The 27,682-nt window shown below is 43.1% G+C and overlaps 1 protein-coding gene across 2 annotated transcripts in view; it reads right to left on the bottom strand.

The window, feature by feature from the left end:
* Positions 1 to 27,682, bottom strand: part of LOC147730708 (ras-related protein Rab-5B-like) — a 358,295-nt gene that overhangs the window by 38,370 nt on the left and 292,243 nt on the right. For both annotated transcript variants that reach the window (XM_086955487.1, XM_086955488.1), the window contains exon 4: positions 11,531 to 11,653. In XM_086955487.1, coding sequence (XP_086811613.1) covers positions 11,531 to 11,653 — 123 coding nt within the window. The remainder of the gene's footprint in view (positions 1 to 11,530; positions 11,654 to 27,682) is intronic.

Raw genomic sequence — 27,682 nt, 5'->3', positions numbered from 1 at the left:
AAAGCTAAAAGGTTGATTCCCTCCTCCAAATGAGCCATCACATCACCCTGATAATGAAGGTATTGGACAAGCCTTATCAAGACTGCTTCAAACTGGCCAATCACGCGCAGAAGCTCCAGAGCTTACAAGCAGTGAGAATGATAAATCCCAAAGATGCCAAACTGCATCACTCAGGCCCCAAAGGACGTCAGTGGACCCCAAGAGGAGTAAAGGATCAATTTTAAACTACTTACCATCATCAATGTCTACGAGTTACAAGACCATCACTACCAGCAAAAACTGGTACCTCACTACACTTCCAGTTATGAAACACAAATCCGATCTTACCAACCAAATCTAAGCAGACTAAACAAGAGGGTAAAAGTATCAGAAACCATGGAATACATCTCTGAAGCACTTTTTATTTATCTGACACTAGGAATATTAAAAAAGACAGAATCCTAATCACCAAATGTATGCTTGGCACAAAAAAGTAACTGGAAACATGGATGTTGTATTTGCATTTTGCATCTTGTTGCCCAATAGCGGGACACAAAAATAGGTTAACAATGTAAGCACCAAGGGTGCCATTTAGACATGAACATTAATGTGTGTCAAATTTATGCGGTGTGTTCCAGGTGTTTGTGCACTCAATTCAGAGACCTGGGTTTAAATTAGGGAATAATGTGTGGAAACAGCAACTATGTCATTGTGCACACATCAGTACCACTAGCGTTGTGACTCGCATGGTCAAGTACTAGCATGTACAATGTGCTTGTACTTTAGTGAACAAATATAAGGGTATGCTAATTTGCAAATCCACTGTCTTGCAACTTTGTGTCATTAAGCATGCATAATTACTCCTTCGGGACTTTTTTTTTTAATGATCAGCCTCGGCGGCCATCACAGCAGCGGGAAACCTTTATTGATGCAACAAAGAGCAACTAAGTGGCAGGTGGACTGCTGAGCCCATGTCAAACATCAGGAGATCCACCATCCAATCTTTCTACTGTGCCATTGTTTCCAGGCTCCATGCTGATCCCCTGCACCCCCTCACAGGTGTGCCTCCATAAGGTGGGTTGTGAGAGCAAGCAAAGCTTTCCTGGTGCCGGAAGTTCTGCCCATGAGATATTTACAACAGGAGATCCAGGTTTGCAGCAGGCAGGGCACAGTGTTTTCCCTTAGGATGATGCCAGATAACTTAAGCTGGTGCCGTTGAAATGAATTTTCCAACTTTGCCCAATGTTGCTGGCAAACATTTTCCCTACATGTCCCCTCCCTATTCACGTGCCGAAGTGAGAACAGCTTGTACTCAACTCGCGATAAGCAATTGCAGCAACATGGCATGTAGTGGGATTGATTCTAGTGATATTTTAATTTCTGGTACAAAAATGGTGATGGAATATGTAATGGCTGAGGAAAAGTGCTGGCCTTATTTCCTAGTACTGTATGAAAATGTGACATATGATTTTCAGTGGGCATTTGTAGGTGGTGCACACTGCATCAAATTAGCAGTGCTTCTCTTTTTGCACACACATTTGCCTGCTGTGCCTCCAGCGTTTTGGACTGAGAAATCAGTCTTCTAAAAGGTGCATACATGATCTGCTGTTATGGAGAAAAATTGCTCCTGCATACATAAAGCAAACTAATGTATTAGTTCTTTAGTTCACATTTGGGACTACTGATGAGAACCATTTATAACCAGCTTTGTAAAGTATCTTTTTGGAAAATTGCTCTGAAATGCACCATTTAAACCCAATGTATCCAGCATTCCCAGCTATTGAAGATTTAGTGCGCTAAGTGCAATCCGAAGCTGCTATAACGTCTCCCAGGGCTGCTCTGGATTGTTGTTCTAGCCCTGCCAACTAAAGATCTGCAACGTCCTAGAGCACACTGTCAAAATGATCATCAAGCATTGACAACCCTGCGAAGCTGACTTCATGTGCACAGATGCATTTATCACTCCTGGACGTTAATATATTGCACCTCATGTAAAATGTATACATGTTTACCAAAGCTTGTCCACCTTCCTAAGCCAGAACCAGTTGTAGGATTGTTTTTGTTACACAAAATAGCAATTTGCTGTTGCAGCAATCATTGTCACTTAATAAAAAAGCAATGTGTTGATCTTGTGATTTGGCGCTGTCTGGTGTAGCACCATACATCTGCTTACTTACCTTGCTTTATGGAAATGCCGGCCCTGCCTTACATACTAGTTTTGTTATCAACTACTGCTAGATTCCCCCATACTTTTCACATAAACCCTAACCGAGCCATTCCGATTCGCAATCCCAGCAAAATACAAAAACACAAATAAAAGGCTTTTGGCTTTCGTTAGTAACTTTGGTCAAGACTTAGAGTAGATTAACAGGTATCGCCTGCTCTGAGCTGGTGGAAACGCTGAAAAGATGGCAAACACCCGCTTCTCACAAACCCGATGTGTGCATTTTTAGATTATAAATTGTTCACAGTATGAAGGGTGGCCTGCTCTTAGGTTTATAACAACAGCTCTGCAAAGAGTCTTCACAGCACGAGCACCTCGAAAGTTTGGAAGTCCGAACCCCGAAACAATATGGTCTGCAGTGCAGAATGCATTAGGCACTACACAACAGCAATAAGCTATTTTTTTTTTTAAACTACAGAAACAGTGTCATGGAAGCATTGGAAAGTCGCTACGTGGTGGCACTTCACTCGTCTTTGGATGGAACCCGAGACCGTGTCATCAGTCGCCCCTCACACCCTGATTAGCAAGGCCAGGGGCAGGAGATGTCCCAGTATTCAGGTCACAGTCAAGGGAGGGGTGCTATCAGCTTTCTCATATACTTATCCAGGGCACATGACAGCATCCCTGGGGGCCAAGAACATGAGGAGAATTCGAGAGAGCACAGTCAGGCCTGGACATATAGGGAAACTGCTCCGGTTCGGGATAGAGTGGCCGCCCGCCTCCATGTTGTTCTATTCTTGGGATTTTATTTATTTGACAGCCTGTACGGGTCATAAACTTCGTTTACTTAACAGCACTTACCAGAAAGCAACGACGGGGAGCAGCTGACTGTGAACATCTGTGAGTGTACGATAGTATTACATTTTGTATTACATTTTCAAGGCAACTGCCCCAGCTCCTATTATCTCAAGTTCCACTCTCGATTATGAGAATTATTTGTTCAAAAACATTGTGAGTGATGTCACGATGGATTGTTTTGCCACTGCTAACTTCTATGCTTTTGTTAAATAAAAATATTCCGGACTTCGAGTCGGCTGAGAGAGTGATTTTTATTTGACGTCACGCATCTCGTCCTGAAATGTACTGAGATCGCAACCTTAAACAGGGTGCAGGCCCCTGCTAAGAGGCCTGGGGGAGAGCACTGCATAATGTGTATAATGTGGTAAAGACGAACTGGTAAACCGGGTCAGTGATACTCAAAGTATGGCCCCTGGGGCCGGATGAGGCCCTCCGGACCTCTGGCTGTTTGGGGAGGCGGCGGCTCTTCTCTGCCGTGGGCAGGGCTGCTGGGCTTCTCCGGTCGGCGGCGGCTGGAGACGGGCTTCTTCTCCTTGCCGGGCAGGAGCGCGGGGAGACCTCCCGTCCGCTTCCCGCCTGGCCCACTGTACTTCCGGGTCGCAGCTGCGGTAACCAATCGCAGCGCGGCCCTGTAAATGTAAATGTGAATGTATAGGCATTTATATAGCGCACTACTTACCCGTAGGGTCCCAAGGCGCTTCGACCGCTGCGAAACCCTTCCTGGCTTCCCTGAGAGATGGTCCCTTAATGGGTATCTCCAGGGTGAGACCAGGCATCCCCGGCGGTCTGGTGGGGCCGTTAGTGAAGATGAGGCAAGCTAATGCCCAGAGTTGCAGAGTGTGATCGCTGATCAGAGTGGGCACCGAGGCGAGAGAATTATCGAGTCCGCTGACCCTGGTCCAGAAACCTGCCGCGCCGGGAATCGAACCCTGGTCCCGGGCCGTCCTCTGCTCTCGGGTCTGCCGCCTCTAACCAGTGAGTTTGGAGGCGGGCACAGCGCCTCTCAGAGGATTCCCGGGCCGGCAGCGGTGATTTTTGGGTGTCCTGGGCTGCGGCGGTAATGCGGGGCTGATGAGGGGTAGGCTCCCTCTTTCATTCAAATATACAGCGGGGTGAGCACCTGATAGGGGGGGATCCCCACACCGGAATGTCCGAGAAGCGCCAGCATTTTCGGATTCGGGGGCGTGTTCAGTGTTCTAAAAAGGGGCGTGGCTAAAAAGTGGAAAGAACAGCACGAACACTCCCCCGAATCCGAAAGAGACGGAGCTTCTTTCGAGGGACGCCTCTCTCCTCCAATGGCTGGCCTCCGTTTAGGAAGCCAGCCAATGGAGGAGAGACGAAGAGAGAGGCGGGTTTAAAGCACACACTGAAAGACATTAATTCTCCGACTTCCGGCTGGCAAGCCAGCCGTCGGTCCTCGACCTAAAAAAGAAGTCCATTCTGGAATCGACTTCAGGTCGAGAAAGTGCAAGTGACTAACTACATCAGCCCTCACCTAAGGTGGGGGGCTGACTTTGGGACATGGGGCAAAGATGTTTCTGTTGATAAGTATGAAATGTGAATAATACTTTGATTTGTAATACGATCGTCTCTCTTGCAGCCTTCCAAAACACCACATACATATCGTTCTCATTTATCGCATTATTTCCATTGCTTACAGGCTAATTGCATTTTAGAAATGTGACATATTTACACTGCCATGTAGTTCAGAGTGGTCCTAACTACGCCATTTGGGATTTTGGAACAGTTAATGCTCAATTACAGGAAAGTATGTGTGTGTGCATGTAGGCATTTGAAATTTATGTAGCACAAATCTAGCCAAAAACAGCGGAGCAGCAGCGGGAAAGTCTTCAACTTCCATCAGGCAGGCATTCGATGTAGGCGAGGAGCAGAAGGGCCTACTGGCAGCGATGAATAATGGCAGTTGTGGCTGTGCTTCGGCCTTGGCTCATTTTCGCGTACACCTGATATCGTCGAATGGCTGCAGGATTCAGATCTTAAGGGAGTGGCCCTGTGGGGGATTACACCCTACCTGAGTGTATGCCACCACATGATTGCCATCCGTTGGTTTTCATTAAAACAACTATCCATCATCAGATCGGTTTGCAGAGATCCTTTCACTCACCTATCATTTTAATGTTTACATGCACCCTCTGGACAATCTCATGCTAACGCAGGACTTTACGTTCTGTATATATGGTCTTGGTACCCAGATTAGTATGAAACTAGATGATCATATGGGCACAACAGCACCTCAAGGTAAAGCACAGGATGGAAAGTAATGCCACTGAAGTGCAAAACAGAGATTAATTTGTTAGACAATCTCCGCTGGTGTTCGGCGTTTTTGCCTGTACATGTTTTGAGTGTTCTTTCTAGTGGAATCTTGTTATATTATATGATTTTTTCTGATTCTGCCCGCTCTCTTCGACATCGTGTGAATGAAGGAACATTTTCCTGTTTACCATCTTTAAGTTGTATGCAAGATCTTTTCAAAATGTATTTGAAAAGGCAAACTGCAGGCTGTGACAAACTTCACTCGCTTCCAAATACACAATGAATACATTTCAGCGTAATGAAAGTACTATATATCCAGTGCTAATACACTTCTACACGTAATTCAAGATTGTATCAAGTTTATGACCTCCTCTATGAAGGATGGAGCGGTGTACAGGACCTATTTTCGGAACACTCTGGACAAGCTTCAGAGTTATTCTTCAGTCTGCCCCTTGTATTCCACTAATGCACACTCTTAGGGATGACTTTAGCTGTCTTGACAGAACTACTGTTTTTACCTCTAAAAAAAATCATACCCACTATCCATACAAGGAGGGGCTTTTGATCTACTAGCTTTATCGGTCTGTTAAATTGTCAGTTGCCTTTTGTCCCGGACCTCCACAGCATACAACACGGGGCAACTGCTGAGCCTATGTCACGCACAGACAGTGTTCACCTTGAGTGATTGCACAAGGCCGATGCACATTGCTCAAATCCGCGTAATTTTTTTTTTATTTTCTCTTTAGTCACAAGGTAGCTCAAAGCGTGTTTTTTAATTGAATTTTTGATATTAATTTTAAATACTCCCTGGTTATTTTACCCACACTACTTTTAAAAGTTTTAACAATAAAGGTGGATGTAGTTTTGAGTTCTTGAATAGGTGGCGATTTATTCTGGTCTCCTTCACAAATAAAAAAGAGTAACAATAAATGCACAGCATAACTAAAAGGGTTGTTGTTTAAATACATTTCTAGTGAAATAGAGCACAACTCAATATTTTTTAAATGTAAAATATTTATTGTAAGCATAAGGCAGCCGAGTTTAGGTGAAGGCATATTTTCTTGTTGATTTCCTTTTTTATTTTTGTGGCATATCCCTCCAACAAAAAACGTAATAACCATCAGTCCCAGCTTGCCTAGGCCAAACATATTGGCTTTCCTAATACTTGATTTCAATGGTTAGAGGTCACTGGCTGAATCTTGGAGGGGGAGCTTTTTCAGTGTGTGCTCTCTTTACAAAAGAAAAATTTACATACCTTCAGTAGCGCTCTTTCTGGTGGAAACAATGCCTACGTGTAGATTCCTCACTTTTTGAGCATAACAAACTGGTCAGGGTGACCGGCTTCACCCTGGTGCCACATGCTACGCGACATGACGCACCATAGCGACACAATACGTCCCTGTCAATGTGATGACATCAGTTACCATTCATTCTTTTTAACGCGCCTTCAAGGTAACCAGATCACACTAACGTTCGTAAAGTAGGTGCAATCGCCTGTAGTATGTTGAAGGCAGATCAAGTCAACACGTAGTGTAACCAGCCATGCAACAGGAAGGAGGGTAAGCCAGGCAGATATATAGAATCCACTAGAAAGAGCATTACTGAAAGCAAGTATCTTTTCCTTTGATGTATACTTCTACCTAAATAGATTCCCCTTGCAGATCACCCACCTGTAGGTGGGTACATGATCAGTTATACCAACAAATCTGAGCAAGAAAAGTGGCCTTCTCTCCTCATTTCAGAGCCCAATAATAAATGTTTGCAAATGTGTGGAGAGACGCCCTGGTTGCTGCTTTCCATATGTTTGCAACTGGCACACCTCTCGTCAGCGCAGAAGTGGAGGACTTGGCTCTGGTGGAGAGGGCACGAATATCTTCTGGTGACTCCTTTGTGTGCTATTGCAGATCTTGGTGCACATATTTATCCATCTTGACAATGTCCTCTTATGCACTTATTCCTTGCCCGTCATCTTTCCAAAGTATCGGACAAAGAGCTGGTCATCTACTCTGAATTCACAGGTCCGGTCCATGTAGAAGCTAACCACTCTCTTTGGGTCAAGACGGTGACATTTTTCTTCCTCCTTTGTCGGATGTGGAGGGAGATAGAATGCTGTATTGGTAACGGGCTGGGTTAAGTGGAAAGAGGTAACCTCAGTTTGTCAGGAAGACAACCCTGGTTCCCAGTACCAGCTAATCTGCGAAGAAAGAGATGAATGGAGATTTCACAGATCCGGCTTGTACTTCACTAACATTCTGGCTAATGTAATAGCTATCAGAAAGACCTTCTTTAACAGGCAGTTGCCTTAAAGGAAGGTCAACTATACAACAGTGCAAACAGGGAACATGTGTGAGAATAAGGTTGCGGTCAAATTGGGACTTAATAAGTGGAGTAGGGGAAACGTTTAGAGAACATGTTTAAACATTTGAACACTGGGTGACTTAAAGAGGTACGACTGATCAGGCAAAAATAGAAAGACTGACAACACTGATATATAACCTTTAAAAGTGCCCCACAGCTCAGCTGTCAGGCCAGCAAAACAGCAACATGTAAAAATGTCAGATGAACAGGCCTGAAGAGGTTCTATGGAGTTATCAGAACACCATGTGACAAATTTGCTCCATCCACCTGATGAGTCTGATTAGGTAGTTTGTCTTTGTGAACATGATATAACATCCACCACCTCAGGAGGCAGGGAAAAATAACTCAGGTTTCCCCATGCATGCAAATGAAGGCATTAGAGGCATGGTTAAAACCTGCCCCTGAGACTGTGAGAAGAGATCTAACCTGTGAGGCAGAAGGAGCGGAAGGCACAGGGAGAGGTGAATGCGATCTGCATACCACCTCCTTCATGGCTAGTCCAGGGCAATTAGAATTACTTGGGCCCAGTCGGAGACAAATTTCCCTCACAATGCAAAAATCAAGGGTATAGTAGGAAACGCATGGAGAAGCGAAAAATTCCATATTAAGCAAAATTCGTCTCCCAATGTTCCCTGCATTTAATACTAGAAGGCACAGAATTTCGGGCACTGAGCGTTCCCATGAATGGCAAAGAGGTCTAACCACAGCTGAAAACTGTTGTGGACTACCTCCGGATGAAATCGGCACTCATTGTTGACAAGATGACACCAGCTGAGAATGTCTATTCATTTGCTACCAAGCAGATCTGATGGACCTGAACTCAGGACCAGAGCGGAAGAGCTTCTCGAGAGAGAGGACACAACTCCCCTCCAAGTGTGGTGATGTACCATATCGCAGACATGTTGTGTGTTAAGATCCAGCCTGAGTGACCACGAATGAAAGAAAGGAAACCCTGGAGTGGCAAACGTATTGCCCACAATTCTAACAGACTGATGTGCCTCATTCTGGAGACCAGAGGCATTTGATCTCCAGTTCTTCCAGATGGGTAACCCACCCTAGGGTGGAGGCATCCTTGGTCAGTGTTTTTAGTGGAGGGAGAGGATGAAACACCCTTCCTTGTGTAAGGTTGCTGTCCACACTATCAATGCAGATTAACAGCTGTCGGTGCTTTTGATATAGCTTTGGAGCTCTCCAGTGAGTTGGGCCCACTGCCTAAGGAGGCACCACAGGAGGGCCCTCAACAGCCAGCTAACACAAGTGACCAACAGAATGCAGGAGGGTAGCAGACTGAGCAGGTGTAAGACCGTCAGGACTGGAAGGATCGATTCACTCTGAAACATCAGAATCATAGCATGAAAATCTTGAGCCCCACCCGCCCCCAGAGAGAAGGAAAGGTTTGACTCAATATGGTGCCTAATACTGCCCCAGGAACAGGATGCGCTGAGGGGGTCCCAGATTATATTTGGGCATGTTGAACAAAAGCCAAGGTCGAACAACAGCATGCCTGTCACCTGCAAGTGGTGCAGCACCATCCCTGGAGAGCTGGCTTTGATGAGCCAGGGGGCCAGGTAAAGGAACACTGGAGATTTCTGCCTGTCCGAGATGAAAGAAAAACACCACCATCAACTTTGCCAAGACTAGGGTGGGGGTGGTTGGGGGGGGAGGTTCGAGGGTGGGCAGAAGTGATGTCAAATGGAAGGACCACAAACTGGTAGTGGTAAGACCGGACTGTGAACCAAATAAACTTCCTGTGTGACTGCAGGATCAGGATGTGGAAATAGGCATCCTGCATGTTGGCAGTCATCATTCAGTTCTTCTCTTTCCAGTACAAGCAGGAACAGCATTTTCAACTTATCGTTTTCAGTTCAGAATTCTCAGGTCCAGGATCAGGTAGTGGACAATATCATTTTTGGGGACCAGGAAGTATTGAATGTAGCATCCTTGACCCTTTTCATGCTCTGGGCTGCTTCCTTGTGGTGGCTGGGGATGAATAAGAAAAGGAGGAGGAAAGAAGCTGGATAGCTTGTGTTCGGCCCTGGTCTGTTCCTCTATATTGCTTGTAGAGTTGGGTTATCCTGTTGCTGCTGCTGTTCAGCTGCAAACCGTGGACAGTCTTCAAATGAAAAACCCCTGCTGAAGCAACAAAAATTTGGAAACTGATGGTAGTCTCTGGGTTGCATCTGGAGACCAAGGGAACTGGTATTGGCTTTACTGTTCTTTAATCTCTTCAGTGCAGAGTTGGCTTTGGCACAGAAGAGCTGAGATCCATCGAACGGGAGGTCGGTTAAGGTGGTCTGTATGTGTTTTCAGGAGAGGGTGAAATGGTCTTTCTTGTATGAGGTTGCTGTCCACACAACGTATATCTGGTGACAATCTTGAATATCTTAACTAGACTTGAAGACATAGGGGATGGATGTCCTGAGCCTCTTGACACTGAATCTTCAGTTTCCAGGCCAGACTATCAACTGCATTGTGACAGCTTGACCATCTCCAAACCGCTCTGTGAAGTGTGTTCGCAGGTTATTTAAAAGACAGGGGATGTCTGCTAGTGTGGAATCTAACAGAGCATGCACATTTCTGCCAAGAAGGCGGGTGGCATTAATAGATACTGCCGAAAACATTTTCTTGGCAAACTGTTCTAGCTTCTTTGATTACCGGTTAGCTGGTGTAGAGAGAAAATAGCCCAGTGCCAGTTGAGAGAAACAAAAGGCCTGCAACAATAGGCTCTCTGGGGATGGGTGAGCTGATGATAAGCTGGAGTCTCCTGGAGCTGGATTATATCACCCGGCAACCAGTCTTGAGGCTGTAGCAGAAGTTGTTGGTGTCTCCCACATGGCTAGCACAGACTCTGTTGGAGCCTCTTTAATGGAAGTAAGCGTTCTGCTGTATGGGTTATGGAATGCTAGACCTAAGTGAGGATGCTGGATTTGACTTCCTAGGATGGGAGCAGCAGGCGCAACATGTCCACAGCCCTCCCAATTACTGTGATAGATGGCCACGTCCAGCGCTTTGGGGTGCATCATGACGCACAGGTATTGTTGTCTTGGTCGTAGGCACCACAGGCCGATGTCGAGGGGTCCAGAAAAGGCAGCTGTCCATCACAGTCCCAACAATGCTTGAATCCTGACAACTAAGGCAGAAACGTTTTGAAATAAATCTGCACCTAACTGAGGTTTTTGAAGAAATATGGTTAACAATGTCAACACTCATGAGGTTCTCCTCATGACTGTTGACGTTGTTAACCTCCGGAAGGCGATGATGGCGGCACAGGAAAAGGGAACTGAAGGTATAACGATGATCAGGGTGTTTATGGCTCTAGTGACGTCACAAGGCATTACGTATGGTGCAGAGGTGGAGCCGGCGTCCCCTACTGACAAGGGAGTGTTATTGAAGAGTTTCCGGACCTGGACAGAAACCTATGAAATGCAAATGGTGAGGAATGTGCAGTTAGATGTATCCATCAGAAATCTATATATAAGGCTGTGCTCTACCTCATACAATTTGCTCCAACTTCAAATGTTAGTTGTTCTCACCCTCCACTCTCCCCCAGACAACACAGCTCTCTGCCTCCTGCTCTGTCAACTGTTTCGCATTGTTCTGAAGTCCTCTTGTGCTATTTCCAACAAAGGCAACTAACAACGAGCAAAAGAGTGGTAGTACCATTACCGCTGTCTGACTACAGACCAGGAAGTTAACAGGCATGGATTCCGAACTCTGCTTAGTCAACAGTGAACATCCTGTACTACAACTGTGAACTCCAGGTCCCTGAGCTCTCAATCCAATGCTTTTCTTGAGCACCAAATCCAATGACTAAATCGTCAAAAGTGAATCAATTTATGTTATATGTGACACAAATTAAGTCACTTCCACAGAGACACACAAAAACTGTTGACATACTTCATACTCCACCATTCTCTTTTCAGCCAGATCGATTTTATTTCCAGCAAGAGCAATCACGATGTTTGGGCTGGCTTGTCTTTGGAGTTCTTTCACCCAAGCCTTAGCTCTGTCAAAGGTCTCCTGCAGAAATAAACAAAAATCAGACATTATCTCTAAGGTAGTCCATCCAATGAAGTTCAGCAGGCTGTGACATCCTAGCTGTTGAATACAGACAGAACAAAGGCATTTAGTATGTGCATATGCATCTACTTAAATACAGCACATGACAGAAATAAAGGGGTTGTGTATGCTAACGACCCCCGATCATAACCTGCATCGGACATTGTTGCTTATCGAAAAATAATACCATCTACTTCATTGGCTAGCATTATGGCTTGCAGGAGAACAATGTTTTGTGTTGGAAAGAACTATCCCGAAAGAAAGAACTGAAGTCAGAGAATAATGCAGCATGCCTACAATTACAGACCTCACCAAACCAGAACCCAACAATGTTTAAAAGCTGTGAAAATAACAAATGAAAAGAAGAACAGTAATCGCAGTATGTTAGCAATTGGGGTTCTATTTGGAAGAGGTATGCAGGAAACACAATCCTACTCAGGGTAAGTCAGATACACAACATAAATTAAACCGTGCTCACCCTCTGGCAGCTTGGCACAGAGCAGCCAGGCTTAACTTAAGAGGCAATGTGTAAAGTATTTGTGCAACACTTCAAACAGCAACACAGTCAAAACTCCACGAAAAGACTCCACACCAGTTTAGAAAAAATAGAGAATATTTCTATGAGTAAAACAACATCAAAACAACAAAAATCTGATAGGTAGAAGTAAAGATAGGAATTTTTAAAGAACAAATGGTTTTATAGTGGTTAGAAACAAATAGAGACAAACGGGGTTATCTGGTCATACTTGACCGGGGCAAATCCAAATGTTCAGGTCGCCCATGATGGAGTGCAGGTCAGACACAGGAACCAGTCTTGGTCTGCTGAACAGTACCTTGGATGCGTCAACGTCAAGGCGATGAGTAAGCAGAGGAGGCGATGAGTCGCAGTCGATTCCGCAGTTGTAGGTGATGTGTTGATTCCGAACTATACAAAGTTGAAGATGCATTGAGAGTCAAAATGCGATGAACATAGGGCAATGCATAGTCATTGGACCGCTGGGTTGTGGGCGATGCAAGCAGCACAAAGCGATGCGTTGGCGCGGATGTTGTAGATGCGTAGGAAACAGGGCACAATGTGTCGCACAGTCGTCGATGTGGTGTCTGCGGTTCATGCAACAGTGGTGATGCCTCCGTGTCGAGGGAAATGCACCAGTTCTAATTGGCGCAACGTCGTTGATGCATGGATTTTCTTGGTTGAAGCACATGGTACTCGCTTCCAAGGGCCTAGGATTTGTACCACTTGGCAGAGCTGGATTCACAGCAGAGAGAGTCCAGGTGCTCGTTGCAGGCTGAAGAGAGAAGTCTTTAATATCCTTGAGACTCCAGAAAACAGGAGGCAAGTCAACAAGCCCTTGGAGATACTTTGGTTCTGGGATGTAGAGATGCAGTTCTTCTCACTCCCATGCAAGAGGCAGTAGGCCAACACAGCAAAGCAGTTCAGTAAAGTGGTAGCCCCCCACCAGCACACCAGTCCTTCTTACTGGTAGAATGTCCTACTCTAGCTCCAGACTCACTACTGGGGCATTTGCAACCCTTTCTGTGGGGACACGAGACAGCCCTTTCAGGTATAAGTGTCAGCTCCTCACTCCCATCCTTCTCAGGAGGACCCAATAGCATATAGATGGCCACTCAGTCACACCTACACTTCCTTTGTATGTGGCTGTCTAGAGGGAATGCAGGAAGCCGGCTGTCACCCACCCCAGGTGTGTATTCAGTATACAGTAAGAAAATGGCAACTTCCTAAATGTAGCATTTTCAGAAATGGGGTCTCATCTTTTCTCATTTGAGAGTTACACTTATAAAAGACAATATGCCAATCCCAATGTTATCCTATGGGAGAGATAGGCCTTGCAGGAGTGAAAAACAAATTTGAAGAGTATTTCATTACCAGGACATGTAAAACTTAAAAGTGCATGTTCTACTTTTTAAATACATTACACTCTGCCCATGGGCTCTCCTGGGCCCTCTTTTAGGGGTGACCTATAGGTTATAAAAAGGAAGATTTGACACTGGCAATTAGATTAACCAGGTTGAAATGACAGTTTAGAACTGCACACACAGGCTCTGCAGTGGCAAGCATGAGACATGTTTAAAGGGCTACTTAAGTGAGTGGCACAATCAGTGCTACAGGCCCACCAGTAGCATTTAATTTATAGACTATGGGTCACGTATGGCACTTTACTAGGTCTAAAAGTACTGAAAGGTATTTTATTGTTTGATTAGTGAGTTAATTGTACGTAATAACAGAGTGAACCAGGTTTGGCATATTATTTTGAACTTGTCACATCATGATTTATGTACAGATGAAAAGAGCAGAGCACATCATGATTTATGTACAGATGAAAAGAGCAGAGCTTTACCATGCAAAGGATCATTTGCTCCCAAATAGAGCACATAATGACTCCACAATGTGCCTCAATAAACGCACCATACAGATTCATAAACTCCGGAAATATAAAAATGCTGTTTTAGATCGTTGTAAACAGTGAATCCTTTTAGTCTGCTCCCAAGAGTAAAGACAACAGAATACTGTCAGTTCACTAACCCAAACAATGGAGTGAAAAGAAGACCACCTGCTGAAAGTGATCACCTACAAGTTGGGTGTATAGCCAGTAATCTCAAATTATCCTAAAGGTATGTAAACTGTAAAGGTCTAGTTCAACACAGCACTATGCCTCAAGACACAATGAGTTTAATTAATGGAACTGTGAGACTAAAACCTACAAATAGTGCTTAGAGATCATGACCATGAAGTTAGAACAACAGCTGGTACCTCTGCTGTCAATTAGCTGTACAAATAGATCACTTGTCCGAGATACCACATAAGATATAAAGTAAATAACTAAAGTTTCCGATTACAAAAATATGTCTCTCGTTAAATTCCAGTCATAAAGCATGAAGCAAATACATTAACAATAAGGGTTACTTGTAAATATATTTATTATTTGGCAAACAGAAATGGTAAATAATATTACCCACTACCCCGTACACCTTTAAAACTGTGGCCCACAGAAACTAAGAGGCTACCACTCAGTCTGGTGCACTCTCTTACCCTAGTACCTATGACAAAATAGTGATAGTAGCTATCCAATGGCCATGGACTATCAAACCCTAAGACTTGGAAGGTCAGATAATACTGTGCTTACCGAGAGGATCATGTAGTTCTTGGTCCTCTGACAGACGCTTCAATTCTGAAATATGCCATGGCAGAAGCATTACGAGTGATCGCCTGACAATCACAATAGGTGATGTGACACTGAAGCAAAGAAGCCATTACACAAGACCAGTTCTCATCACTTACTGTTTGAAGTCCAGGAACATTTAGTGAACATAGCACACTGTATGGTAACCAGTACCCAACTGCACTTTAGGATTATCCGAGAGCATGGTTGCACTACCCCTGGCCCACAGAGGATCTTTGGTACTGAGAAAGTGATTTAACGTCAGGTGGGCATCAGTAGCAGTTAACTTTAAAATAAAGAACATTTTGTTTATTGGCTAGGTTAGAAAACCTTTATCAGTACCTGCACTTGTAAAATAACTAGCAAATAATCGATCTACCTTAATTAATAAGTAGGACACTTGCGGGCTAGATCTTTGCAGTTCCTGAGAGAAAGAAACGAGCAGATGCTATAAATTTTTTAGTGTTGCTATCTTTTGACATGTTTTAAGCCAAATTATCCTGGGAACGCACACATTTCAATATGTTAAAGCGATTTAAAATGACAGGACACATTCTGAGTTAGAAATGTGATGATATCACTAGTCATTCACCAATTATGGTGCATCATGCTTAGAGTCTTTGTGAACTGAAGGGAAGAGATGTGGCGCAGCGGCCTGGGCGACCGACGCCGAAACACAGGGCCTCACGGTTTGATCCCAGGCACCAGCGGCAGGGATCTGCCCAGCACCATGTGACTCTGGGCAATAGCTTGCTTAATCTTCCCGACGGCCCCCAGCGCCTTGATGCATTTGGATAATTGTTCGTGCTTTACAAATACTGGATTTACATTTTTTACAAATAGATTTGTGCGGTGTAATGAAACCAAGTTCATTCTTGGGCCAAATAGGTGACATTAAACAGACTGTAGATAGATCGACTCTATTGCTGAATAGCAGACACACAGTTGGGAGCATAATTTCTCTGTACTAGAAGATTATCCACACGATATTCCCAGCTGGTACTTGTTTAAAATGCTGTAGCTTTCTGATCAAGAATCATGTGGGAGTGTTCAAATAATTAGTTCTATAAGAATGATGACAGAAGTATCCTTTTCGATTGCTAATTGCCACATGCATCGAGGTGTCTGCATACTTACATTTATTCTTGAAAAATTGTGGCCTAGGTTAAATCATGGATACCGTGAGGCACATTACACACATTAGAGAAGAAAGGAGGAATAGCTTTAGTAGTCTGGTTTGTGCTATTCCTCAACTGAACATAGGTGATAGGAAGATAGACAGCTGCCTATTACCCCTTGCTCAATAGTGAAACACAGTGATGGAGCAAGGATTCGCACGAGAAGAGACTTGCTTGTAATCATGAACCTTGAATAACCCTAACTATGTAATCAACATGTTTGTCTTACTAATTTACCCCTTTTTCATCATAGTTGGGTATGCGAGTGAAGCTTGCTTATGTGTTTTCGAATCCTAATATGCTTGCATTTAAAATGGCTGCTGCTACGCGGGAATTTCTACTGCGCATGCGTCTGTCATACCCACGTGACTTGACGTACTCGCAGCTTTGGAGGGAAATCGTTCGCATCTGCGCACTAGTGTTAATATGGCTGTTCTGTGTTTTCACATGCGAGAGGCTTGCACTGCTGCTTTTGCTAAGCTGTTCGTTCTGCCTAATCCTAATGCTATAGTCTATTATAAAGTAATGGGTATAGTTTAGAAATTCATGGTATACAGTGTATTTATTTATTCTGTGTTCTAAAACTGTTTCTTTTCCATTTAATGTTACACTTTGAAAACTGGCCTGTCTCGTAACGCTGTACTCCATCTTTGTTGAAACTGCGACTGCGCGAGAATCGCAAGTCTCTGGAACAGTGACCTTTGGACTATTGCCAAGGAGCTGACTGACTAGAAGATGCTCCTGGGAAGCTTACCCGATGAACTCGAAATTGTATACATTGTAATCGTCAATAGAACATCCATTGTTAGGCGGAATGAACCGGCATGTGAACCTGAATTTGATGGGCGTGGACATAAATTTGAATAAGGAGACAGCAAAAGTCTAAAATTTAGGTGGTGTGATGACCTGTCCTCCTCCTTTGTAAAATCGAAATTGGGGATCCTTACACTTGCAAAATTGGGGGGTGGTACACTGACCTGGAAAACAGTATAACTAGCGTTGGTTTAGCTAGAGAATGTGTCCGACTTGTCCAAATAGCTGACCTGTCATTGACCCAACGCACTCAATAGGTGACCAAGAGCAGAGGGCTGCGGAGCACTCTGTTGGGAGGTTCGAGAATCCAATCGGGGTTCTGGGAAGTTGAAGTGCTGGCGAAGCACTTTGCTGGTAACCCAATCAAGGTTTCGGCTGATTCCTTACAGAGAGGTAGTAGCGCAGGCGTTGCAACTGAACTGCGGGTGCTGGTCTTAACCTTTGGTGGTCCGGTCCTGATCCAAATTCTGGGGTTATCCTGTCCTGATTTTCTGATATGTACCTGCTCGCCTACTGGCACTGAAATCTTCGGGGGTTTTCTCCTGTCCTTTCCAACTGACCCGTGGCCAGGGTTGGTCTTCACACCATTCTAGGTAAATATATATTTGTTTGGGTAATTGTCAATATAATGTGCGTCCTTTTCTTACCCTTCCCTGATTTGCAAAGCTATGGTTTTATATGTTCCTTTTTCTTACCCTTCCCTGAAGTAAATGAGAAATTCATATTTACGGTTGTTTAGCGTGTTCCACTTTTCTTACCCACCTTTAGTTGAATGTTATAACGGTTTCCAATGATTTGTAGAATTTTCCTTCTCTTTACCTTATCCTTTTAAGAGGCTAAGTTTGATTTTCTGAATTTATAGTATGTTCCTATTTTTACCTTCCCTATAGTTATATGCTAAAAATTAGTTTCGTTAGTGCACATGGTGCTCTTTCCCAAACCACTAATAATTGCAAAACTGTTGGTTTAGTATGTTCCTTTTCTTTACCCGCCTTTAGTCAAATTGCGAAAGTCTGTATCTGAAAATAGTATGTTCCTTGTTTTACCTTCCCTTTATTTCAAACTTTTCTAAATGGTTGGCATAATCTATCTTTTGCATAGCTATACACTGTTTCTGATCTTGGTTATTGATAGTTTAATTACTTTTAATATGTGGCTTAGGACTTTTGATGAGGATTAGATAAAGAGTTTGAACCTACCCTGAGTCTGTGGTTATTATATGAGTGCAAATGTTATGGTATTTTGATGGCCTTTTCTTTACAACTAACTCCCTGATCCATGTGGTCATAGGCACCAAGTGACTAGGATTGGTAAGTTAATGGTATAGGAATTAGTGAAAATAAAATAAACTGGTAGTAGAGTGTGGGTTGCCTGATTAAGTAAATGTGTAATTGAATTATGGGCCCAGGTGAGTATTGGTAAAATTATAGTCGGGTGACCTGCGCCCTCTATCAGTATATTTCTTTGGTAGCAGAGGATGGTTAGGGATTAGTTAAAGATAGGTCATTAGTTAAGTGGTTACGGTTCATATTTCATTGATCAATCAAATGTGATATAATTTGAAATGTTTTTTTATTGAATTTGATGCTGCTATATTGAATTTTATGTATTAACCAAAATCGTTTGTACCTGTCATGTTTCGCCAGGAATTCCCGGGGGCAGAATAGCGTGTGGGAAATGGAAGCCACATTGCACTGAGGTCATTTACCCGCAGGAAGTTCGTGCATGGTTGGGCAGAACCAGAAGCACTATTTAGTGTTTTCTGTATGAATGTGTGAATAAATGATAGCCAAAAGTTCGCTAGCAAAACTTTTGTTGTGATATCACCTAGTAAGGGTCACACGGAAGGAGTAGCAGGTTCGTCTGAGCTTGATTGATAGCAAAGGGGTTCGCTGGTGAAACTTTGGTCTTAGTATATATCTCGGAGTGGATAAAGTCTGAAGGAGTAGCAGGTTCTCTAATGCTTGTATGAAGGGTAGGCGGAAGGGATCTACTCGTAGTGTATGAAAAGTAAACGGAAGAGATTTACTTGCAGTGAAACATTTCTTTCCTTTCTAGTCACTCTGGTACAGTGGCAAATGTTTTTACGTTGTTGAATAATAAAATCTGCACTTTAAAAAATCAAAAGAGTTGAGTTTTTGTATTACCTTGTGAAGGGGGGAGTCAGTTGCGGAGCTGCGCTGACGTCACTCAGAGCCGCGCTGGTATTGGTTAAGACAGCGGGCGTGTAACTGAGATAGTATTGTAAAGGAGGGGTGAGCGCAGGAGCGTCGGAACTCGTCTCACGATAAAGGCTGCGCACTCCTTGGTTGAAATTATTTGAAACCGCAGTGTTGGTTGGTTGGAGAAAAATAAAAGACGCGCTAGTATTGAAAGCATTTAGTAAACAGAAATAAGTATTTTCGCACAATTTGAATTTTTGCTAATTATATGTGGTATCCAAGTCATCACGAAACTCGACCTGATCCAAGATACCAAGGGTTTGCTAGAGATCAGATGATAAGAGGCAGACCTCACAATATGTACGGTAGTAAGAGAAAAATGTCACTTGTAGACAGAGTTAAAAATTACTTTAAAAAAGACAAGCCCATTAAAACTAGAGAAGGAGTCATTATTCCACCACCGAATACTCCTGCATCATTCATGATGTTTGACAGGGGTTACCACTCTTGTGTATGGTTAGAAAACTGGGTGGAATCCACAAAAGATGATGGAATTTTGGCATTTTCCTTAGAAGGCACATTAAATGGAAGAATTTTGTTTAATTTAAGGACTCGAATGAATGATTTACATCCCAGACCTAGATTTACACAATATGAGGCCCTAGAAGAATGGGAGATTGAGGCTTTTGAGCGAGACAGACCTAGGATTGACAAAGGACTGAGTAAATTTCACCCGAAGGTTCCACGAGATTCCAAAGATAAACAAATGAAACAATGGAGACAGAACATGTTAGTGGAAGGGCTGTATCCTGTATTAACTTTACAAGATCCCCCAGGAAGTAAAAGGACTGAGAAAACCAAACACTTAATGACTAGTGGTGATTCAGACGATGATTATATGGAGGATTTATTAATGAAAAATTCACCGCCTTATAATGAAGAACCAAGCACAGTAAATCCGAATGCCCCGTTTTTAAAACCTCCTTTAATTCCGCAAGTGATACATGAGACCTCCATCGAAAGGGTATTACAAGAGAGAGAAAGAGACGCTTTGAATAAACAGAGAAGTGAATTAATTCAGAAAAATTCCCAATTAAATACAAGTCCAGAGGCTTTGACAATTCCAGTAACCATTGGCCCAGTTGTTCCTTTGTACGGAGATAAGCAAGCTAGTCCAAAAGCTCTAGTTATAACTACATCAGTAGTACAGCCAAGAAAAGAACCACTGATAATAGATTATCAGGCAAGTGAATGTGAGTCAGCAATGGATTTACCAATAAGAGAACCCGAAGGGGGTTCAATAAGGAAAATCACTCCTTTAACTTCGAGAGAAGTACAGATAGAGACATCTTCAGGAACAAGAAGTGCCACTGTAGTAACTCCTGAAGAGATAGGCAGATGGACACGAGAAATAGAGAAACCAATGACACAGCCAAAGCCATTAGATATATATAAATTGAGAATTGAAATAGAAGAAATGATGGCTGGGAATGTAGGATTGGAGAGATTAAATACCCTTAGTGAAGATTAATTACTGTTCATTTGTAAAAGCATTACTAGAAATACAAAGGTGTTTCATGAGAAGTTAATGGATAATGCAGCTAGCATGGGAATCGACATTGGTAAATCTAAAGTATTGCAGAAACCCTACTGAGTAGAATTTTCTGACAAAGATTTAGAAAACATGAATGTGTCAGGAAGAAAGGTGCAAATTAGAGAGCTGATGACATTAATGCAAAAATGGGGAGATCTAAAGAAATGGAAAGCAAAGTGGGCAAAGAAGAAGGAAGAGATTCGATCAAGACAAATGACTTCAGAGTATGTTTTAAAAGAAGCAAAAAAAGTGGAAAAATGATGTCCCATGCGAGAGGTACCAGGTGGAGGCTATGTGCATGTTCCATGGTCCCGACAGGATATTTTGTCATTTACGAATGATTTCCCAAAACTTAGTGAAAAACCTGTAGAATGGTACAGACAAGTCGAGAGATTTGTAAAAGTTTCAAAGTGTCTTTTGAAAGACTTAGATGGCTTATTTGACATTGTAGTCCCCGTAGATTTGTGGACAGAATGCAAAATTGCTGTTGATTGGCCAAGTGATGAGTACCCTAGAGACCCAAAGGCAGGGGCACCTTCCGAGGATGTAATGAAAAAATACAATCAGGTGATACTTTACCTTAAAGAGAAGGTGCCTGCAAAAGAGACAGACTGGATGAAAATAGATAGAACCACTCAGAATAAAGACAATTCAGTGCATTCATATTATGAACGTCTATTACAGACATTTAAACAATACAGCAGATTAGACAACATTGATATGAAGGATATGACACATTTTATTTATCGATTTGTGTTAAGATTCAGACCAGAAATTTCACAATGGATTAAAGACAATACATTTGTTGGCAGGCTAAGCCCATAGATGAGGTCCTTAAATAGGCAAAATATTGTGAAGATGAGCTAGAAATTAAGCGGAAAGAGTTGAAAGAGAAAGTCATGTGGGCACAAGTAAAATTAGCCGAGCAACCAGAACAACAGTTAAACCAGATCACCAGCAACCAGAATAAGGGCGATGGAAGTGGAGGAAGGCCCAGGGGGAAGTTCAATAGGGAGGATGCAAGAAGAAGTTCCCCTGTCACGGGTGTGGCAAGTTGGGGCACTGGAAGGACGAGTGTAAGGCTGTGCAGAATGGTAATGTGCCAAATAATGATTTAAATCCACAGACGCAGAATGAGGTGCCATGGAAGACCCAGCAACAGGTAATACAGAACCAGTTACCCCCAGCGCCTATGCCAAATTACAGGAGCAAAGCACAACAGAGTGTAGATACTTTAAATTGGGAAGGAAGGGAAAAGAGAGATGCAGAAACATCACAATTTCTTTTTAATGACACATTCTTTTGTGAAGAACCCTACTGACGGTGCCTTAGGAGGGAGGACAAGGAGTGCGTGCTTGGCGCCTCCTTTCCGGTAGACCAGTGAGGGCCATACATTTAAGGAAATGATGTCTCGTTTCTGTTGGACACTGGTGCTACCCGTTCTACTTTGAGAACAGCAGACGTTCCAAAGCTACCCCTCTCGGGAGAAGCAATCCAAGTAGTAGGCGTTTCTAATAAACAAATTAGTACCCCAGTTACAGAACCAATGGAAGTGAGAATAGGGAACTTTAAAGAAATGCATAGATTCGTTGTCTGTGACTCAAGTCCTGTAAACCTACAAGGACACAGATTTGTTGTGCAAAATGAATTGCACCCTCTTTTGCAATCCAAATGGTGTTGAAATTCAAACCCCGATGAAGACGGAATTTACAAATTAATGTTAGCGAGACCAGAGACAGAAATTAAAAGAATGACAATAAAAGACTTACCAGAAGAACTGCAACAGACGGTAAAACCAGAGGTATGGGACTTTACTGGAAAGGATGTAGGACTAATGGCCAATGTTGACCCAATAAAAGTAACCATAAAAGAAGACACAGTTTATCCAAATACTCGACAGTACAAAATGAGTGCAGAAATAAAGGCAGGTGTTGCAGTAGAAGTAAAGCGTTTGGTGGAAGCAGGCATTTTGCAAGAAGTAATGAGCAGTCCATGTAACTCTCCCATAATTGGTATAAAGAAACCGAGTGGTAAGTACACGGTTGTACAAGACCTTCAAAAGGTTAATAAAATTGTTGTTCCTTGCTGTCCAGTTGTGCCAAATCCTGCAGTGATTCCGTATCAGATACCGTGGGAAGCTGGATGGTTTACTGTCATTGACCTATGTCACGCATTTTTCTCGATTGCATTGCACCCAGATATCAATTTTCTTTTCTCATTTGAATTCGACAGTCATGTCTATGTTTGGAATCGTGTCCCTCTGGGGTACACAGAAAGCCGCTCGATTTTTAATCACATTTTGAAAAAGTGCCTTGAGTCAGTAGTACTACCTGGACAGTCAGTCTTGGTTCAGTATATAGATGACCTTTTGGTGGCGTCTAAAACACGAAAAGACTGTGTTGTTGATACCATTGCTTTACTGATTCATCTGGGAGAAGGAGGACCTAAAGTGTCACCAGAGAAATTGCAATTCTTTGCTACCTCAGTGAAATATCTGGGGCATCAGATAGAGAGAGGTGTCAGGAAAGTTACCTCAGAAAGAATCAGGATAATTAAAAACATGAATTTGCCACAAACACAAAAGAGATCAGAATGTTTCTTAGAGTTGTAGGATATTGCAAGCAATGGATTGTGGGATTCGCAGTCCTTGCAAAGCCCATGATACAAATTACAAAGAGCCAAAGACCCAGTAGAGTGGGATGACGAAAGCATGACCGCTTTTGTAAATTTACGAGACTGCCTGTGTACAGCTCCAGCACTGGGAATGCCTGACTATTCAAAAGATTTTGCACTTTTTTGTGACACACAAGATAATTGTGCACTTTCAGTCTTGACTCAGATTCATGGACTAGTGCGACGTTCTGTGGCATATTTTTCATCCACATTTGACCCAGTGGCAGCTGCATTGCCCGGATGTTTGAAAGCAGTAGCTGCAACTTGCATGAGTCTTGAGCAGAGCGAATCCATCATTATGGGACATCCTGTAACTGTGTATGTTCCACATGCAGTTGTAATCTTGCTAACCAGGACTAAGACTCAGTACCTCACACCTAGTCGGCTGACTAAGTACAAGAGAATCCTTGTAGGTGCAGGAAATGTAACCATTGCTAGGTGTAATATTTTGAACCCAGCAACCCTGTTGCCTAATTCACATATTGCAGAACTTAAGAAAGAAGTTGAACATGACTGCATTGATCTGACTGAATACAGCACTAAACCACGACCAGATATAAGAGAAGAGCCCTTAATTGAGTCAGAATAGGAGCGGTTTGTAGATGGCTCATGCATGAGACATGAGGAAGGAGGTTTAAGCGCTGCCTACGCAGTGTGTACATTGGGAGGTCCAGTGGAAGCATCCTATTTGCCTGGAGTCAAGTCTGCAAAAGTAGCCGAATTGGTTGCCCTGGCAAAGGCCTGTAAATTTGGGAAAACTTAGAAATTACCCATATACACTGGCAGCCAATATGGTTATGGGGTTGTGCATGACTATGGCCAATTATGGATGCAAAGGGAGTTTCTGAAAGATTTACTGGAAGCAATCCAGTTGCCAAAAGAAGTGGCTGGGGTCAAGTGTGCTGCTCACAAATCGGGCAATGACAAAGTGACAGCAGGTAATCGATATGCTGACCAATTAGCCCAACATTGTGCAAAAAATAAGATGGCTGTTAACAAAAAGGTTGAGGTGGGCAGAAACAGCTGCCAACTTATGTTGCTGGATGGTGTGAATACATGGGAAGAAGTGAGAGATTTGCAGAATGCAGTGGAACCCAAGGAAAAGGAACAATGGAGGAGAGTGTCAGAGAAGAGCTGAAGATGGTGTCATTGTTTATCTTGACGAAACAGTAGTGTTACCCAACTGTCTGCTTGCTCCTATGGCTAGGTTGATTCATGGAGATTCACATTTGGGAAGAGATGCTTTGATACGTCTGTTCAGACAAACATGGTTTAATGCGAAGTTTAGGAACATAGCAGAGGCACGCTGCCAGAGGTGTTTAATTTGTCAACAATTGAACCCAGGGAAGAAAACAGTGGTACTACCAGGAAAAATTGGAAAAGTAGAAGGTCCTTTTATTCGATTGCAGATTGATTTCATTCAGTTGCCCCCTTGTCGAGGACTAAAATATGTACTTGTCATGGTCTGCCTGTTTTCATAATATGCATTAGAACATTGGAATGTTGGGAGCTCCATTGAAAACAATGGAATGCTCTGGGCTTATAATGGCTGGTATAAGCCTGGAGCTCCAACATTCCAATGTTTCTTTATTCACAGCTCTGGCTGTGAACAAAGGCTTCAGGGAGCCTGAGGGGATTCCAATCCCCTCACGCTTCCAAAAGGCTTTGTTTTTTGTTAGAACATTCTGTCCTCTAGTGACAGAATGTTCTAATAGCCTTTTAGCCCTTCGTAGATGGGCTATAAGCTATTAAAGTCCCTCTCCCTTGTTAAAGGCCCTCGCCTTCGGCTCGGGCCTTTAACGCTGGAGAGGGCCTTTAATAGCCGGTATAGCCCTCTTTGGCGGGCTATAAGGCTATAATACCTGGCAGAGATATGAATGTATTAATTGTAAGAGTACACCAACATTGAAAAGATATGTATTTGATGTATTTGGGGGGACAGGGGAGGGAGGGAGGAGGGGCACTGTCAGATTTAATACCACTGAGATGTTATATTAATGCCTAATTCTAGCATCTATTGCTGCTATTGACCCGGCAAGTGCTTGAAAGCTAATCACCTGGCCCAAATGTATTCAATTTCCAGTTAAGAATCTTAGCAGTTGCATCCGAAGTGTGGCAAATACTTATCAATGAAGTTGGCCGGGTGGTGTATTCGCAGAGTGATCATGAGAGAGAGAAAAAGTGGCTCGTCGTATAGAACAAGATGTTGCTGGTACACAAGCAACATTAAAAAAAGGTGACTTAAGATCTGACATCTCTTGCCAGTTCACAAAGTAAACACGCCCACCACCACTGTCTTGTCAGCCTCCTGAAAGGGATGGTTGAATCAGAGCAGAGAAGTCACCTTTTGTTCCAAATTTCAAGCGCTTCCAGCGAAAATGCTAAATCTTACTCAGATTTGTATCCACATTTGAATCAACATAAATGATTGGAGATCTGCATACAAGATCAAATTCTGGCACGGGAAATAAGCCTGGGTTATCTAAAAACTACTGTGAGCAACAACACCGACCGACATTTTTTTTTTTTTTTTTTTGATTTCAAATCTTTTTTATTGAGCAAAAACAGAAATGATAACGGTCATAAGGCATCAATAGAGTTACATTCGTATTGGAGAAACGCCGTGGTCAAGCATGGGTCAGTGCATATAAAAATACATACAGTAACGGAAAATAAAGCATAATGAAAACTAGAGGGTAACAGCAGACCGGATCTGTAAGTGAGACGAGATGAATGATTTGAATGAATAAATAAATAAATGGATAAACAAATAAATAAATAAATAAACGAACAAGGTAAACAATAAAATATGCCATCATTGCAATCTTACAGTTGTGCACGGTTCCGTAGAGCTCTCCATCCAAGTCTAGTCAAATAATACCAGGTATACTTTGTCGTCCCTGCACATTGTATCTAAATCTGGTAAGCCCATATGGGCGGGATAAGACCATTATAATTCGTGCATCGGGCAACCCCACATTTACTGAGTGTTGAACTCATTGGTGGTGTATCATGGTGGCTCAAAAGTGAAGGAGGCCTGGTCTAGAGAAGACCATAGTTTTTTGTTGGTAACCTGCCATGGTGATGAGTGAAGAGCGGGATTGTCAGTGCCCCTAATGCAGGCTAGCCATTCCCTCCATGCATTAAAAGAGACCTCAGACGCTGATTTCCAATTGCATAGGACTACCTTGCATGCTAGTGTTAGCAGGAGATCCAGGAGCTGACGGTCATGGTCCCCCTTTAGTAGTGGGTCTAAAGCCCCCAGGATAATGTAGATGAACTCCCTAGCAGGATGTATGTCAAACGTGTGCCCAATGTAGTCAAAGATTTTAGTCCAATATGTTTGGAGCATGGGGCAATCAAATAGCATGTGCGGAAGGTCACCAATATCCGACGAGCAGTTCCAGCAGGTCGGTGTGTCTCGTAGGCCAACCTTAAATAGTCGTTGTGGGGTCCAGAAAGCCCTGTTAAGGATCATATATTTGGTCTGTGATAGTATCGGCGAGACCTTATGTGTGAGTGCTGATGCATGTATCTTGACCCAGTCTATGCTTATGCCAGTATTGTTTGGTTCTGATTCCCATTTGGCTTCGTTACGCCTCATCGATTTGTTGGGTGTTGGTGCAAGAAGTTTATATATTTTTGAGACAAAATGTCCAGAGGATTGAAAGTGAGGGAGCATAGATTTTAGCCAAGGCATCGCTAGTTTGAACGATCTGCTAGATAAGGCTGACTTTAGCTTCAGGAACGAGTAAAAGTCAATCGGTAATAGGGAGTGTCTAGCCTGCAGAGTTGAGAATGGTAGTGGCATGTTATTTTCGTGTAGATCAGCAATTACATTAACACCTTTTTCAGACCAGTGGTCCCATATTATGGGCGATCCGCCAATTTTGATTGACGGGTTACGCCACAAGGAAGCAGATGAAGAGTTATGGATCTGTAGACCAGTTTTGTGAGTGCGATCTAACCTCAAGAGAGCTCTCTTAGTATTGAGTATGATGTATTTAGAATTCGTAAGGTGTGAGAGATCCATTGTGAGTACAGCAGAGAGCGGGGCCTTTCCGACAATGGATTTCTCAATGTCGATCCATAAGGGCGTATAAATGGGGTCTTCGGTAAACCAGGAAGCTCCTTGTCTGCAGAGAAAGGCGGTTTGGTAGTCTCTGAAATTTGGTAGACCTAAGCCCCCTTTAAGCTTTGGCAATTGCAGTTTCCTCATGGCAATTCTCGGTTTCTTCCCTTTCCACAGGAAGTCCGTTAACGACTTCTCGACTTTATGTAGAAAATCCTCCGAGAAGGTCATGGGGAGCATACATGCCATATAGTTCACCAAGGGACTGATCATCATTTTTAATGTTTCCGCCCTACCCCACCATGAGAGGAACTTT

Source organism: Lissotriton vulgaris, chromosome 2_1, assembly GCF_964263255.1.
Source record: "Lissotriton vulgaris chromosome 2_1, aLisVul1.2, whole genome shotgun sequence".
Lineage (NCBI taxonomy): Eukaryota > Metazoa > Chordata > Amphibia > Caudata > Salamandridae > Lissotriton > Lissotriton vulgaris.
Note: the sequence above shows the minus strand (reverse complement) of the source record. Positions and strands in the feature narration are given on the sequence as shown.